We start from the raw sequence: 18,026 nt of genomic DNA, 5'->3' as shown, positions 1-18,026 counted from the left end.
TACCTCTTGCAGGATGTAGCCACCCCACTCCGGGGACCAGATCTTTTATATTCACCAGATCCGGACCGGATCCGCTGAGTGAGCCACAGGAACTGGCCCAGGGCAGTTAGGGGCTTGCTTTGATCAGCAGGGCTATGTCAACACGATTGTTGTTAGGTCCAGGGGACAGGCTTCCTATAAAAGGGACACTATGTTTTCCCAACTCTAGCTGCTTCCTGACTTGGGCTGGGTCTCTGGAACCTTCTCAGCAGGCCTCAGTTTCCCAGATCTGCCATTATCTGCCCGTTTCACCACCTCACTTTGTTGGTTTGTTTCCCATCTAAAACGGGTGCTGCAGATACTCAGGCCAACCACTGAGTTCACCGAAAAAGAGATGGACTTTAGAAGGAAAGTCGACCGAGCTGCATTAAATGGGAACGGCATCGTTTCCATAAAAAAGAGGTAACCCGGCCTGGCCAGCAGGATCATGGTCCACTGGAGGTGTCCCCGCCCCAGGACCCCGGGATGGGTTACCTTCCAAGGCAGAAGGGACTCTGCAGATGTGATTAAGGCTGTGGACTTTGACTTGAGGAGATGATCCTGGATTCCGAGGCTGAGCCCAGTCTAATCACAGGAGTCCTGGGAATCGAACCTTTCCTGGCCGGAGTAGAAAGACGCATGGAGGAGGAGGAAGGCCAGGAGCACGTGAGGCCTCGATGCACCATGGCTGGCTTTGGAGATTCTGTCACAGGGGAAGGAACCAGCTCAATTCAGTTTCTCAGACTACACTGTCGCAGGTGGCCGGGTGCCAGCGGGGTGTCCTCTATTTCAACTCTGACAATGTCTACCTGGGGACGACATCAGATCCCAGAGGCTGAGGGCTGGGTCCCCAGGACTGCTCAGTTCAGACACTTGGAGAGCCCCATTCATACGCTTTACTTGGGCTTCGGACCCACCGAAATTGGGGTTCGATTGATTTGCAAGAGCAGCTCCCGGGACTCCAGGAAACACCCTCTTTAGTCGGTTTATTGCAGGGGATGTTACAAAACAGACAGGAGAAGAGGTGAACGGGGCCAGGCACACGCGAAGTGGGGAAGAGCTTCCATGCCCTCCTGGTGTGCCACCCTCCAGGAACCTCTAGGTGTTCAGCTCCCGGAAAGCTCTCTGTCATTTTGGGCTTTTATGGAGACTTCAAGGCATGAGCGTGACTAAAGCGTGGGTGACTGGGTAGAGGTGGTCTCATCTAGATCTGCTGGACTGAGGGCAGAGCCCAGTGGCACTGTGTGCCTGCACCCCTCCCTCTGGGGCACGGGCAGGACTGCTCCTGCCAGGAGAGGTTTGAGAGCTTCATGGGCTGGCGGCAGCTCAGGGGTGAGCGCTTGTCTAGCATGCCCAAGGCCCTGGGGTCAATCCTCAGCAATACAGATTTTTTTTTTTTAAAAAGAAAGAAAGAAAAAAGATCTACTCTCAGGCAATGTTTTCTATGGCCATCTCTGAGGTAGAAAGGGTGGGGGGAAGGTTAGGGTAGGTTTTTCCTCTCTGTGGCCCATCTCAGGAAGCTCTAATTTCTAAGACCTACCTTGGGGAGAAAAGGGAGCAGGTGAAGGGGGGGGGGTTGGGTAGGAGAGAGACCTTGCTTCCTGAGGCTGAAAGTGCCCCACCTTCCTAATAAGGGCTCCTCACCTTTATGGCCTTGAAGCCTCTTTGGGAACCAAAGACACCCTTATTGTTCTAATCCCTGGAGCTAGGGACCATGGACAAAAAAATAAATATCATAGTATCACAGCAACAGAGGAAGAGACGCTGAGCCAAAAAACCCAGGTGCCTCTGGAGGCTGGGAAAAGGCAGGAAAAGGATTCTTCCCTAGCAACTCCAGGGAGGAGCCTTCCTGTGCTCCTTGATTTGGTGGGTGTTGATGATCCGTAGAGAATAAATTTGTGTTACCTTTAGTGACTGTATTGTGGTGACTTGGTACAGCATCAATAGAAAACGAACATGCTAGGCAAATAACAAAGAAACTAAAACAAAATGAAATCCTCGCCAAATATTTTTGCCTGCATTAAATGACTTAAAATGTCATTTTAGCAATATATATTTTACCACACACACAAAAAAATTCTTAACAGCCGTGCCCATGTGATAGTAGGCAGCTCTGATACCATGTGATGAGAAGGGTGTTCACCTCTGCTAGGTCCTTCTCCCAAACCTGTGACCTTGGCTTAGACATGAGACTAATTGGGACTAATCCAGGGAAACTGGGGATTGAACTCAGGGGCACTCAATCACTGAGCCACATCCCCAGCCCTATTTTGTATTTTATTTAGAGACAGGGTCTCGCTGAGTCCCTTAGCACCTTGTTTTTGCTGAGGCTGGCTTTGAACTTGTGATCCTCCTGCCTCAGCCTCCCGAAGTGCTGGAATGACAGGCATGCGCCAGCATGTACCACCGTGTCCGGCTAACGTTACTTTTTAGAAAGAAAAAAAAACTTCTGTCTTCCTTCTCCTCAATGAACTACATTTCTGGGTAACCATACAGACCTGGTTGTTGGGAGGAATTGTTGTTTACAGAAAAATTCCAGCTGATTCAGGCCAAGGCATGATTTTTCCAATCACTAATGAAATCATTGCCTCAGATAAGGAAGGAAGATTCCACTACAAGTGGAAAGTTGATGGGAATTTTCCGGAGGAGAAGGCTGGCTGTCCAGCTCCCCCACCCAGAGGCCCCAGGGGATGCTTTCCGAAGGTCTCAGCTGTGTGCTCTCACCCACAGGCCGGTTTGAGTCTACTCAGGCCTGGGGTTAAGTAATGGGGAACAGGGGGACAAAGTACAGCTTATGGGACAGAATGAGAAGCAGGGAAGTCCAGAGTGTAGGAAGTTCTGAGAGACGGGTGACCCATTTCTGCCACGAGGCAACGGAATGGAATAAACGGAAAACATCAGAACAAAAGTGACTCAAAAAGACTGTTTGGAACAACACCACCACCACCCAGTGTGGCCGTGACGGGAGGCCCTCTGTGAATCCTGACTTGAACAAAGCAATCACGAAAAGACAGTTGGAGAAAACTAGAAATTTTTGATTATGGTTGGATAGCCGATGATTCCAAAACAATATGTTCTTTTTTTTTTTTTTCCCTTTGTAGTGTGGGGCACTCTACTGTAGAAATTTACACCCAGCCCCTTTTATCATTTGTATTTTTAAATTTCAAGGCAAGGTTTTGCTAAATTGTCCAGGCTGAGCCTCAAACCTGCAATCCTCCTGCCTTAGATTCTGACTTGCTGGGATTAAGACATGAGCCATGGGGGCTGGGGATGTGGCTCAAGCAGTAGCGCGCTCGCCTGGCATGAGTGCGGCCCGGGTTCGATCCTCAGCATCACGTACAAACAAAGATGTTGTGTCCGCCAAAAACTAAAAAATAAATAAATAAATAAATATTAAAAAATTCTCTCTCTCTCTTAAAAAAAAAAAAAAAAGACATGAGCCATGGCATCATTGATTGATTGATACTGTGAACTGAACCCAGGGGTGCTTAACCACTGAGCCACATCTCCAGCCCTTTTTTGTATTTTATTTTGAGACAGGGTCTCACTGAGTTGTTTAGGGCCTCCCCAAGTTTCCGAGGCTGACTTTGAACTCACAATCCTCCTGCCTCAGTCTCCCCAGCTGCTGGGATTATAGGCATGCACCAGAGCACTCGGCAGGATGATGATGATGATGATGATCATCATCATCATTATCATTATTTTATTTGCTCTTTTTAGTTATACATGATAGTAGAATGAATTTTGGCAGATTATACATACATAGGAGTCTAATTTATTCTATCTGGGATCCCACTCTTGTGGTTGTGATGTAGGGCAGAAGAGGCCAAACACCAAGGAATCAAGAAGCAGGTTTATTGACTGCAGGGTCCAGAGAGGCTATCACTTAAAATTCTCTGGACCTTGAGTCTGGAAATGTTTGGAACTTTATACCCAAGGTCGGGGGAGGTGGGGGCCTCAGAGGTTACATTTTTTAGAATCTACATAAAAGTATTTTTTTCCTTGAGTTCATATTTTTTTAGCCACAACCCCAGCCCCAGGATTATTTTTTAATGGTTGCACACTGAAATATATCAGAGTAGAGTGTCATGATGCCTGGAATTTGCTTTAACACTTCTGCACTAAAAGAAACAAAGAATAAATAAAATTCCTGAGTCCATATGATGGCCATATAGAAAACGTTTTATTTTTTCTAATTTTGAGTATCTAACACATATTTCAAAACGGAAAGCTACTCAGGAGGCTGAGGTATGAGTTTGGGTCCAGCCTGGATAACATAGCGAGATCCTGTGTCCAAAAACCAAAACAATAGGAAAAAAAGGGGGGCTGGGATTGTGGCTCAGAGGTAGAGTGCTCACCTAGCACGGGCGGGACCCGGGTTCAATCCTCAGCACCACACAAAAATTGTGTTGTGTCCATCTAAATAAATAAATAGGAAAAAAGGTACTGGGGGTACAACTCAGTCCCCAGCTCTGCAAAAAGGAAACAGAAACCATTTCATGATGAGTGGGCAGAGGGCAAAAAGTATACTTGATAAATTATGTGTAGCTGGGTGCGGTGGCACATGCCTGTAATCCCATGGGCTCGGGAGGCTAAGACAGGAGAATCATGAGTTCAAAGCCAGCCTCAGCAAAAGCGAGGCACTAAGCAACTTAGTGAGACCCTGTCTGTAAATGAAATACAAAATAGGGCTGGGGATGTGGCTCAGGGGTCGAGTACCCCTGAGTTCAATCCCCAGTACCAAAAAAAAAAAAAAAAAAAAGTTATGAGTAGCTCACTTAGAAGTTATGAGTTATATAACTCAGATTTTCAATATTTGTGTCATCAAATCAATAATCTAAATTGTATAAACAGATGTATGTTGGTTCATCTACAGCTTTTCAAGTTTATGTCTATGAGGTGGCTAATCACCTGAAAAATTCCAGTTGCTGGGAAAACAGGCTTGTTCCCATGTGGACAGAAACCTTCAGGTGGCAGGTGGGTGAGGGGTAGGCTGGAGACTCCGCATGTCACTCATGTCACTCTGGTGGTTGAGTGGAGAGGATATTGGGTGGGACTTGGGGCACCGGCTGGTAACATACTGAAGCAATGATCTCTGGCGAGAAACCAGGCAACTGGGAATCATCCCCTCTCGGGTTGGACAGAGGACTTGGTGCCTGCCCCATCCAGCCATGGAGCCCAGGGTTGGGCTTCTGTCTTCCACACAGTCCTAAGGAGTTTCTGGCATCCAGCTTCATTTGATAAAGGCCAATGGAGAGTCCAGATTTCAATCACTCAGTTGAGCTCTTATAACTATTTCAATTTGAACCAGGTATGGTGGCACATGCCTGTAATCCCAGCAACTTGGGAGGCTGGGGCAGGAAGATCACAAGTTCAAGGCCAGCCTCAGCAACTTAGCAAAGCTCTAAGCAACTTAGTGAGACCCTGTCTCAAAATAAAAAATAAAAAGGGCTGGGGATGTGGCTCAGTGGTAAAGCACCCCCTGGGTTTAATCCCTAGTACAAAACAACAACAGAAAAACTATTTCCACTTGAAGAACAAAATCCCAAATCTCTGCCATGTGCCCTTATGTCATATTCATAAATTTGTTGCCGAAATCTCAATCCTTGTCTCTGATGCCCATCCAATAATGAAGACATGGTTTTGAGAAAAAAGGAAAAAGAAGGTTTATTGCTTTGCTAGCAAAGGGGAGACACAGGAGACTCCTGTCCCAAAGGCTGTGATTCTGCCTATCTTCAGGAACAGGGGACTTTTACAGAGGTGATTCAGAGAAAATGAGATTAGGGAGGAGACATCAGGAAGGAGATCAGGGAAAAGAAGATGGGGGAGAAGATTAGGAAAAAGAAGATCAGGGAGAAGTTTAGGGAAAAGAAGATTTGGGGCTGGGGGGGGGCATGTAATTTTCAAAGCCAGAAGGAATATAGTCAAAGCATCAAGTGAACCCCTGTTACAAATTCAGCGAAGTTGAATGTTGTTGTGTTCTTTCCTCCCTGACACAGCTCCTCTAGAATCCAGTCATGCCCCTGTTCCCTAGGTTTCTGTTCACTTAATTGCCCAAGGCTTGTTTTGTAAACTACGTCAGACTCAGGCTGGTCCTTGAGGTTTCTTGGAAGCTATTCTTACAGATCTGGAAGCCACAGAGGTGGGTGGAGCCTTCTCAAGCAATCAGCCTGCCCTTGAGCAATAACATCCTCAGGTGAGACCACTACGCTCCCATGGAAATGAGGATCAGCAGATGGGAAGAGGGGCTGCTTCCACCGGCAAGGAGTTCTCATTGGATTTTGGATTTGGGGAGTTGGGAAACTGCTGTCCACCCAAATATCCCCTTTCTAATTCTCTCTCTCTCTCTCTTTCATTGGTACTTGAGATTGAACCCAGGAACACTTTACATATATATGTAAAGTGTGTGTGTGTGTGTGTATTCCCCCCCCCCCCCCCCCCCCCCCCCGCAGTGGTCAAGAGCGGCCCTGGTCTCTGACCCTGTGTTATGCTGAGAACGTAAACCCTCAGACTTTCATTTCTGGAGATTGCAGTGCAGTTGTAAGCAGCTCTTCCCGTCTTTATTCCCACCAGAATGGTCAACTGCACTCTTGTCTTCATTAGACAATCTCCCCCCAGCAACAATATTTCTCATCATAAGTGATAACTTATGTAATGATTTTTTTCCTGCCTGAAATTGATTACATGGGGATCACTTTCCAATCCAGTCCCCTGATTTTCAGCCTTGAGGACCCACCACCTGCCGAGACAGAAAGCTCACTGGACTCTTTCTCCTTCCTGATCATGTCCTTTCTCTCTTTCTCTCCCTCTTTTTTCTTCAGCACTTGGGACTGAAGCAAGGGCCTCAGGCATGCTAGGCCAGCACCCTACCACTGAGCTACACCCCTAGTCCCCAGATTTTCCTTTTAATTAAAAAAATTTTAATTTTGAAATAATTGTAGGTTTACATACAATTGTAAGAAATAATACAGAGAGACCACCCTGCATCCTTTACCCAATCTCCACTGATTCTAATAACTTGTGAAACTATTACAACCAGGATACTGGTGGTGATATAGGCAAGGTGCAGAACATTCCCATGTTGTTTATAGGCTTCTTTTAAGCACAGAGGGATTTAATACAGAAAATTAGGTATTTATAAAATCATCTGAAGGGCTGAAAGAGTGGTCACTGTAGTGGACCTTCAATAGTGATTCCCAGAACACTTTAGAACTCACCAATCAAGAACTGTTACTTCTGCTACAATCAAGAAAACGGGAAATCAGAGACCACTCCTGGAATTATTGCATTTAAGAACACATCATGGACAGGTGAGGTGGCACATGCCTGTAATCCCAGCCACTCAGGAGGCTGAGGCAGGAGGATTGCAAGTTCAAAGCCAGCCTCAGCAAAAGTGAAGCACTAAGCAACTCAGTGAGACCCTGTCTCTAAATAAAATACAAAATAGGGCTGGGGATGTGGCTCGGTGGTTGAGTGCCCCTAAGCTCAATCCCCAGTACCAAAAAACAAAACCAAAACACACATTATGGCCTGAGTTAGGTGGTATGCGCCAGTAATGCCAGTGACTCAGGAAACTGAGGCAGAAGGATTGCATGTTCAAGGCTGGCCTGGGCAATTTAGCAAAACCTTGTCTCAAAATTAAAAATAAACAAATAAAAAGGATCAGGGCTCAGTGATGGAGCACCCCTGGATTCAATCCCCAGCACCCCAAAAACATGCTAGGGGGTCACGAGAGGGGATCTTTCTCATATGCAGGACTGTGATGACATTCACCTTCCAGTTCTCACTTACCGGAAGAATCCATCCATAGGTGAGATTCTAACTCCAATTAAGTCTGAGAAGTAAAAATTTAACCTCTTACATTCTGGAGAGAATGGATGCTGGGTCTTGATAAACCCCATCTATTGCAGATAGACACACATTTGTACACTCAGTATTGGGAAGATAAGAGGATTCTTACCAAATCTATTATTTCCCCCTAAAAAAGATGTGAAAGTCCAGGGTGGAGGAGGATGCAAAGAAACCAGAACCCCTGTGCACAGCTACTGGGAATGCAAAATGGTGTGGCCAACATGGAAATTCCTCATAAATTAAAAAATAGGGTGAGAAAGTAGCTCCGGGTAGAGTACTTGCTTAGCAGGTACAAGATTCTGGGCTTGATTCCAGCACTGGAAAAATAAATAGATAAGGAAGGGCACGGTAGTGCACACCTGTAATCCCAGCGGCTAAGAGGCTGAGGCAGGAGGATGACAAGTTCAAAGCCAGCCTCAGCAACTTAGGGAGGCTTAGCAAGACCCTGTCCCTAAATAAAAAGGGCTGAGGGATGTGATTCAGTGGTTAAGCATCCCTGGATTCAGTCCCTGGTATCAATAATAAATAAATAAAATTAGATTCAGCAATCTTACTTCTAAGTATTTATCCTACAGAACTGAAATCAGGATCTTAAAGAAATAGTAGCATGCCAATGTTCATTGCAGCACTATTTGAAATGGCCAGGATGTGGAAATAACCTAAATGTCCATCAGTAGATTAGTAGATGAAGAAAATGTGGTACGTACATACTATGAAATATTATTTGGCCTTAAAAAAGGAACCCTGCAATGTTCAACAACAATGATAAAACTTGAGGGCATTATACTAAATGAAAGAAAACAGTCATTGAAGACAAATACTATATGATTCCACTTCTATGAAGTATCTAAAAATGGTCAAATTAATAAAATCAGAGGGTAGAATTGTGGTTGCCAGAGGTTGGAGAAAAGGGGAAATAGGGAATTGCTAACCAATGGTCATAAAGGCTCATTTTCAAGAGAAATGTAACCCTAAAGAGCTGTTGTACAACACTGTGCCTGTGCTGTATTGCACACTTAAACATTTGTTAAAAAGACAGAGCTCATGTTAAATATTCTTACCACAGGTTAAAAAACAAACTTAAAAATCCATGATGTTAACTGCTGAACTTTTTAGTTTCCATAGTCATTGTGAAGACAATAGTGAGTTGGCCAAAGTGATATTTGCTATCGTTCTACTTAAGGGCCAGAGACTGAAAATGTAGGAATAGCCTGTCCTGTTGAGTACTTTCTTCAGCTGTGATTGGCTGTTTGGGTGCAGGCAAAGAGAAAAGGTGCAGCTTGATTCACCATCGTTGGAATTCTTACCAATCCATGTGACAAAAAAATAATGAATAGAAGAGTAGGGTGGTGGCGATGGTGGTGAGAGTGTAGTTAAAATTGTGGATCACGGGGCGGGGGTGTAGCTCAGTGGGAATGCACTTGCTTAACGTGCAAAGTCCGGGGTTCCATCCCAGCACCACAAATAGATAAATAAATAAACAAACAAATAAAATTACGGATCATGGAAAATAAACAGGGCCAGAAGATTAAAAGGAGAAAGCCCACAAACTAAGGAGGAAGTCAATGACTTTGAGAAACCAAAGAGATAGAATGAGGTGCCGGGCGGGGCCTGTACACACCCGTTGTAGGGCAGCCTCACGTGGACTCAGGCTAATCCTGGAGTAAACATGGGGCGGGTGATGGTGGTTTAAAAAGTAGAAAAATATAATGGGATTTGCAGCTTTGGAGTCACAACTAGGTTCATATCTCTGCTCCATCACTTAGAAGATGTGTGACTATGGACAATTTATTTACCCTTTATGAGCCTCCCTTTTCCCTTCTTCAAAAGGGGGGAAAATAAAACTATTTGAAAGTTGTTATAAGAATTTAATGAGAATACACATAAAGAGCTCAACGCAGCGTCTGGCGCTCAACAGGCGCTGAACACATGGAAGCCGGTACTGTCATCGTGGTAAGGCAGGGTTATAATGAGGACAATTCTAAGCGCAGAAGTAACGTAGAACTTTTGGATAGCTAGGCGCATGCGTCGGTCCGCGGTCGCGCATCCAGCGCGAGCGTTGCGCATGCGCCGGAAGTTGCAGCCGGGAAGCCAGCGAGGTCGGTTCCGCCCGACTCTAACATGGCGGCGCCCTTTGTCTGCTCTGAAGTGCCGTCCCTGGCCTTCTCGCGGCCGTGATGCACCTCCTCCTGCGGTGGGGTCCGGGACATGGCAGGTGAGGGTCATCAAGCGCCGGGGGCCGGGGGAGTTCCCGGAGCCGGGGCGGAGGCGGCGGAGGATGGGGCGCGGCGGGACGCCATGGACGGTTGTGTGGGGGAGGGGAGGGAAGGGAAGTGGAATGGGACGGGAACCGGGCTGAGGGGACACCGCGGGCAGCAGGTGCGGGGCCGCTGGGAGGGGGCGCCGCCCGGCGAGCGGGCGGGAAGTGGGCGGGCGGACCTGCTGCCCTGGCGAGGCGGCGAGAGTGCCCTCCGGGGCCGGGTGACACCCCAGCTGGTAGCATCTCCGCCCCCGCCTCCGGCTGTCACCGCCCCTTGACCCCGCGCGCCGCGGCGGGTGGGCGTTCTGCGGCCGCGAGGGGGCGAGGTGCTGGGCTGCGCTCGTCGCCGGCTGGGGCGGGAGGGCGCAGGTCCGCCGCGGCCGCCGCTGGCCGTGTCAGGAGGCGCCGTTCATTCATTCGTTCCGCGGACGCGGTTCAGCCCCCTCGGGTCCCGGGCCGAGCCCGCGGTGCAGCCTGACGCCCGCCAGCGCGGGGCCCGCGGCCAGGAGAGGCCGGTTCCCGCTCCAGGCTGCGTCTCTGGGCTCTTTGGGCTCCCTGCCTCGGTTTCCTCATCCGTGAAGCAGAGAGGATAATAAAATCTACCGCCCAAGATTGAGCTAAAGGTTAAATGAGGTAGTAGGTGTAAAGTGCTTAAAATACCTGTGGTTACGAGTAAATGCCGTACAAGTGCGCGTTGCTGGTATTTGTGTCATCGTTTCCCGGAGTTCAGACTCAGGTGGGAGACCTTGAGATACTGCTGCGCGGGAAGAAGTGCCCCCCTTGCTCAGGGAAGACGCAGTAGAGGCACTTCGCTGCTCCGGTAGTCTGGGTGAATCCAGGGAGGCTTCTGTCCCCCGAAGAAAACTGACACCTAAAGCTGGAGAAGGGGGCAGGGATCTGGGTGGAAGACAGGAGACAAGGCGAAAGGAATCAGGCTCTGTCTCAGCCGTAGGGGACCTTGTAAACCCAGATAAGGACTTTAAATTGTAGGGTCTCGAGAGGTAGCTCAGTGTAAAGCGCCCCTGGGTTCAATCCCTACTACCAAAAATAATTAAATAAATAAATTTTAAGTTAAGGAGAAGGCATTTAAGAATCAATCTTGTGGCCGGGGTGGATAGTGCACATCTATAATCCCAGCCACTGGGAGACTGAGTCAGCCAAGTTCAAAGCCAGCCTCAGCAACTTAGTGAGGCCCTAAACAACTTAGAACCTGTCTCAAATTGAAAAATAGAAAGGGCCTGGGGATGTGGCTCAGTGGCTAAGCACCCCTGGGTTCACTCGCTGGTACTACTACTACTACTACTACTACTACCACCTAATAATAATCAGGCTTGTGGATTAGAAAGATCGCTGGCCATGCTGAAGAATGTGTCAGAGGAAATGGCCCTGGAAGCCCATTAAGAGGCTGCTAGACTAATCCAGTTGAGAAATGGGGGTGGACTTGAGTTAGGTTAGAGGCAGAGTTGGGGAGAGATGGTTTCCAAGGTAGAACTGGAAAACAGTGATTAGTTCAATGAGAGAGTAAGGGGCAGGGAGGGGTCAGGATTGTCTCCTAGTTCTTCACAGGTAGATGCCAATACCACTCAATGCTATAGGAAGAGCACAAGGAGAGAAGACATTGGAGTCAGGTGCCTGTAAAACTTTCAAGTGAAACCTTCTGGTGGTGATCCCTTTGGTTGTCATCCACCTAAGTCTCCCGGAGCCAGGAGAGGGGACATGCTCACCTAGGGGAGGGTGGGAAATGAGAAGAACAGTGTCTGGGACAGCGCAGTGGAATGCCATAGTGGAGTAATACCCGGAGCAGCCTCGGAGTTTTTGCCTCTCAGTCTTCCATAAAGCAGGAGTTCCAGAGTGTGGGGACTGAGGCTACATTTATTCATCTTTGTGTCCAGTACATTTTCCCGCATGCAGCAGGCCAGCAGTAACCCCGTTTAACATTTATTGAGCACTTGCTCTATGCCAAGCATTCTGCACTTGCCTGTTTGATGGGTGGGTGGAAGTCTTAGGGAGCAGGTGCTGCCACCCTTCATTTTCTCATCAGATTTTTTCACTGGGTGTCTTTGATTCAGATAGTGAGCTGGAGGAGGGGAGCCAAGCTGCAGTTTATGTAGACAGATTGTCAGAAAAGAGTAGCCTGGGCTATTTGGAAATCTGCGATACATCTGTAAACCTCAATGGTGAAACCAACCTCGAAAGAGTTTGTCTTCTCTGAGCTCAACATTCAGCTTTTTCGCTGGGCATGGTGGTACACACCTGTAATCCTAGTGACTGGGGAGGCTGAGGCAGGAGGATGACAAGTTTAAAGCCATCCTCAGCAACTTAATGAGGCTCTAAGCAACTCAGTGAGACCCCGTCTCCTTTTAAATAAAATATAAAAAAGGGCTGGGGATGTATCTTAGTGGTTAAGCATCCTGGGTTCAATCCCTAGTACCAAAAAAAAAAAAAAAAAAAAAAAAGAAAGCTTTTGCTTTAAAATTAGTAATGACAAAAGCCTTATTACAGTTTGGTTGGGAAATCTTTTTAAAATATTTTTTATTTCTAGATGGATGCAATATCTTTATTTTGTTTATTGATTTTTATGTGGTGCTGAGTGTCAAGCCTAGTACCTAACATGTGCAAGGCAAGCACTCTGCCACTGAGCCACAACCCCAGCTCTTGTTTTTTATTTTATTTTTTTAAGATATTTTCTTTTTTAGTTGTAGTTGGACATAATACCTTTATTTTATTTTTATGCGGTGCTGAGGATCGAACCCAGTGCCCTGCATTTGCTAAGCAAGTGCTCTACCGCTGAGCCCCAGCCCCAGGAAATTGTCGATATTCCTATTTTTTTAATCAGGAAAAATAAAAGTAGATTAATTAGTGGACAATATTCACTCTTATTTTAATTAGGTGTTATCTAGAATGCTCCAGTAGGACTGGGGTGTGGCTCATTGGTATAGCACTTGCCTAGCAATTTATTTAGTACTGGTTCAATCCCCAGCACTAGAAATAAATAAACTGCTCCAACAGAGCAAGCCCAAGTACAGAGACTGAAACAAAATAGAAATTTACTCCTCACCTTTTAACTGTCTGAAAATCTGTAGTTCAGAGCTGTAGTTGTCTCACTGTTCTGTGAGGTCCATCTGGAAACAGGGATCCCTTGATCATGTGGCTGTCCTTGCTCAAACCCAGGCATCCATATCATGGTCCAAACTGGCTGCTTCATCTCCTGCCATCATGTATGAACTTCATCTGACAAAAAGAGAGAGCAGGGCTGGGGATGTGGCTCAAGCAGTAATGCGCTCGCCTGGCATGCGTGGGGCGCTGGGTTCGATCCTCAGCACCACATACAAATAAAAATAAAGTAAGGATGTTGTGTCCACCGAAAACTGAAAAATAAATATTAAAAAAAAAAAATTCTCTCAAAAAAAAAAAAAAAAGGGACAGAGCAAGAGTCATGCTCTTTTTTTTAAGGTTCTAAGGTTTAAAGAGAAATTGTTATGTAATATGGTCCCCAAACGTAAACCAGTTTTGGTATCTGATATTCAACTAAAGAACCAATCATACCTGTTCTAGTGCTGGAGGGAAAACTGACTGTCAGAAGTCCAAGGAGGGTTGGGCTTGCTCCCCAGGCCTCTGTCTGCCTGGGCAGGCTGCTCTGGCTTGGGGTCGATTTGTGGTGCTTGGGCCCAGAGAGCCCAGGTTTGCTTATGCATTCATTCGTTGTTTCCTGGGCCTGTTGTGCACTGGACACTGTGCTGAGTGTTAGGAACATGGACCTGAGTAACATTGGATCCCAGAAGCAAGACACTCCCAGCCACGTGGATAATCACAGTACAGTGCAAGAAATACCAGGGAGGCCTGGTCAGGAGGTGAGGACGCACAGGAGGCCTGGCTGTCGGGGACGTGGCTGCCCTGGGTGGTGAAGATTTAGTGAAACACACATTTTTGAATTGATGACGGTAAAGGTGTCTTCAGATAGATATGGGCACTGAGGACTCTGGTCACTGGTGTGAATCCCTGCTGCCCTGTTTAATGACTCTCTGTCCACAGGGCCAGTTTCTGCACTGCTGAGCCTCAGTTTCCTCATCTGTAATAGGGATAACACTGTCTACCTCACAGAACGTTTTGAGCGTTGTGTGGGATCAGACAGGTAATTCACAGGGGCTGCTGTGCAGTGGGCACTTACGAAATGTCAGTTACCTCCCACCGCAAAGAGCAGGATGGTTCGGAGCCAGAAAAACCAGGTAGGGATGAACTGAGGAAGGAAAGCCAAGTGACTGTCCTTCCCTGAGGCATCAATTATCCAGTTGGTACATGGAGAGTCCAGGACTGTTCTGTGGCCTTCTGTTCTCCTCAGGATTCTCCAGGAGTTCTAATTAAAGTGATCGGTTTCTGGATCCTCAGAGATCATACCCTCAGAGGTCTGGTGAGGGGTCTTTGAGAAGGGAAGATTTCTCTCTACCTAATTCCTTCTCAATCCTAGGCTTCTAGGAAGCATGTTCAGAGCCTCCCCGCCCTCCCCCATCCCCGGCTTCCCAGCTGAGTGTGGCCCCTCAGTGGTCTCCTGGCATCCTGCACTGACCTCTCTTAGTGCATTCTTGCCTCAGTTATAGTTGTAGGTCTCCTTGTGTGTCTTCCCGTAGGGCCACCTGCATCTTGGGTGCAGGGACAGGGTCCTATTTATCTTGGTATTCCCCAGATAGCATATCTCTGGGAATGTAGCTGGTGCTCAGGTAGTGTTGGCTGGTGCATGGGCAGCCTTGATTGGCAGAAGAGGAGTTGCAGTTGGGGCTGGAAGAACTGCAGCTGAGGAAGGACTGGGCAGCTACTGGTTGAAGAGAGAGGAGAACCTTGTGGATTTTGGGTATTTGGCTGTGGTAGGAGGAGCAGACCTGGTGAACTGTGACCTAAACAAAGAGAATTTTAGCCAGAAGATGGTTTCTCTGACTTTTTGTCTTTTTAAAGTAGAGCAGTGTACCTCAGCTTTGGGTTATTGACATTTAGGGTCAGATGAGTCTCCCCCCCCCCCCTTTTATTTTGGCACTGGAAGTCTAACCCAGGGCCTTATGCATACCAGGAGAGTGCTCTACTACTGGGTTATACCCCCCCCCCCCCCCAGTCCTTTTATAGTTTTGAGAAGGGCCTTGCTAAGTTGCTAAGGCTGTTCTGGAAATTTTGATCCTCCAGCCTCAGCCTCCTAAGCGGCTTAGGATTACAGGCATGTGCCACTGTACCCAGCTAGATGAGTTTTTGTTGTTGGGGTCATCCTGTATATCCCTAGCCTCACCCCCAGTTGTGACAATCAAAAATGTCTCCAGACATTGCCAGATGTTTCCATCCGCCAGCATAAGTGGCGGTTGGAAGCATGAACTTCTAAGCCAGATGTACCTGACTCCTATCTGACTCCTACACTTGCTATCTCTGCTTTAGGCCAAGTGCTTGACTTCTCTCAACCTCAGTTTCCTGGGTTAGCAGTGGGGACATAACTTTACTGGGTGGAATTGTTGATGAAGTCATGCAGTGGAGTGCTTGGTGGAGCCCCTGACCTCCTGACTGGCAGCTGGGCAACTGTGTTGACATGGGAGTCTGTAGAGGACCCTGACGGAGCAAGAAAGCGTGTGCAGAGCTGAGGGCCGAACAGTGTTTGATGGGAATAGGCACAGGAGGTGGAGAAGTCGGGGCGTTGAGAGGGTGGACTGTGGAAGCTCCATCACGCCCCCCTCCTTCTCTCCTGAGCCCTTTCAGTGTGTCCTGTCACACTGTGTCTGTGCACCTGTGTAGGGAAGACTGTGTGAAGAGAGCTGGTGGCTTGGGCTTGGTGCCCGTGTACACACAGTTGCAGGCTTTTCTGGCGGGTGGCCTGGCATCCCATTGAGAAGTTGTTGAGGCTGGTCTTGCACTTTTGATCATAACCCTGAAAGGGCAGCCTCCATGGGGGACCTTCCTAGGGCCAGCAGAGTGCCTGAGAGGACCGGGTGGCCCATTCTCCACAGTCAGGAATTCCCCAGAGGACGGTGCTGTGTGGGTAGCTTGGCCTAAGGACATTGGGTATTTTGTACCACAAAGGGAGGGACCCCAACCTTAGAGAAAACAGAAAGTGCCAAGTATGTAGTTCACATCTCCTGCTGCCGTGAGTGCATGTGGTTGGAGTCAGAGGTCAGGGAGTCGGCGTTTGGCACAGAATGATTTCAGCAGGTGCTACAGGTCTGTGAGCTGTGTGTCTGCATGGCCTGGCACTCTAGGAGCACCTTGGGCTGCCCATGGTGAGTTAAGGTTGACTCCAGTAGTATAGTCAGCTCAAGATACACCTGGAAAATCAGGGTTTGGGCTTGTGGATTAGGACACACTTGTTAGGCACTGGGGTCACGTGGTTCTCAGAGCTTGAGCTTGCAAGAGAAGAAGGAAGAGAAGGCCTGGTTGGAATTGAGAGTCACTGGCTCCTGTCGTGGCCAGAGACTGAGTGGGATCCAGCTGAGATGGGGAGTGGACCAGAAAGCAGGTTCACTGCAGATTCAAGGTCATGCTTAGCTTCTGGCATCAAAGCTCTGGCCGCAGAAGCGCTTCTCCCCACCTCACCTGGACCACTTGCTGCACTGGAGTTGTCATTGAAGGTGCTGGGGGAGTCCCTTTCCTGTTCTGGAGGGAAGGAACTACTCTAGTTTCACAGTCATGTCAGCTGGCTCCTAGTTCAGAGCCAGAGCTCAGAGAGTGAAGCCCTTCTCATTTCAGTGGTCCCCAACATTGGGGGGCCTCTGGCAGGGACTTCCTCGTTTACTGTGACAAGGTCATCTGCCTTTCATGCATCAAAACATTATTTAGAATGTTGTTTAATTTTATAAGTTGCTTTTGTTAAATGTTGGGTAGGGGGGGCTGGGGATGTGGCTCAAGCGGTAGCGTGCTCGCCTGGCATGCGTGCGTCCCGGGTTTGATCCCCAGCACCACATATAAACAAAGATGTTGTGTCCGCTGAAAACTAAAAAATAAATAAATATTTTTAAAAAAATGTTGGGTAGGTAGAAAAGAATATGTTCTGTATAAAGAACAAGGATACAAGGAACCTCTTCTGTCCCCATCACCCAGCTTAAAAAAAAAGTGTCACCAGGACCTTCTGAGTCTGTGTGCTCCCCAACCCAGGTCACCCTGAATTGTGCTTATATCATTTTCTTGCTTATTTTTTGGTACTGGGACTGAACCCAGGGACATTCTACACTGAGCTATATCCCTAGTCCTTTTCGTTTTTTATTTTGAGGAAGGGTCTCCCTAAATTGCCAGACTGGTCTTGTGCTTGTGATCCTCTTGCCTCAGCCTCCTGAGTAGCTGGGATTAACAGGCCTGTGCTGCGACACCCGACTGAGCACCTTTTCTTACACTTGCTGATCATTCCCACTTCACTTTTTCTGAAACATCTGCTTAAATCTTTTGGCTATTTTTCTATTTGGTTATTTCTTAATTACATGTAAATTTTTCTGTTATTGTCTAAAAAATTTTAGATACTGATTCTTTGTAATCATACAGGGAAAGCTGAACTATCTGCTTCTAATTTATGGCTTGTCTTTGCATTCCAGCCCCCCCCCCCCGTTTTGGATGAGAAGAAATTCTTAACTTTATCATTTCTTTCTTTTATAGGTAGCACTTTTTGTTTCTTTTTAAGAACTTTCTATCTTGAGTTTGTAAAGGTGTTTCCCCATATATTGTCTTCCAGTTGTTTTATTGTGTTGCTTTTTACATAAAGGTCTTTAATCCATTTATTATTATTTTTCTGTATGGTGTGAGATGGAGGCCGACTTCATTTTCACTTTTTAAAAGAATGTACCAAATTGTCCCAGTACCAGTTATTAAAAAACTGTATCCTTTTCCTCAAATTTTATCTGTACCGTCATCAGTACCCATTATTATATATTAAGTGTTCACAAAT

At 47.2% G+C, this 18,026-nt stretch overlaps 1 protein-coding gene across 1 annotated transcript in view; it reads left to right on the top strand.

Moving 5' to 3' along the window:
- Nucleotides 1-9,942: 9,942 nt before the first annotated feature.
- The window catches only part of Zbtb17 (zinc finger and BTB domain containing 17), a 28,961-nt gene continuing 20,877 nt past the window's right edge, over nt 9,943-18,026 (top strand). The window contains exon 1 of the mRNA XM_027951958.2: nt 9,943-10,084. Coding sequence (XP_027807759.2) covers nt 10,078-10,084 — 7 coding nt within the window. The 5' untranslated portion in view covers nt 9,943-10,077. The remainder of the gene's footprint in view (nt 10,085-18,026) is intronic.

This window comes from Marmota flaviventris, chromosome 10 (assembly GCF_047511675.1).
Source record: "Marmota flaviventris isolate mMarFla1 chromosome 10, mMarFla1.hap1, whole genome shotgun sequence".
Taxonomy (NCBI): domain Eukaryota; kingdom Metazoa; phylum Chordata; class Mammalia; order Rodentia; family Sciuridae; genus Marmota; species Marmota flaviventris.
This window is presented reverse-complemented; position numbering and strand designations above follow the sequence as displayed.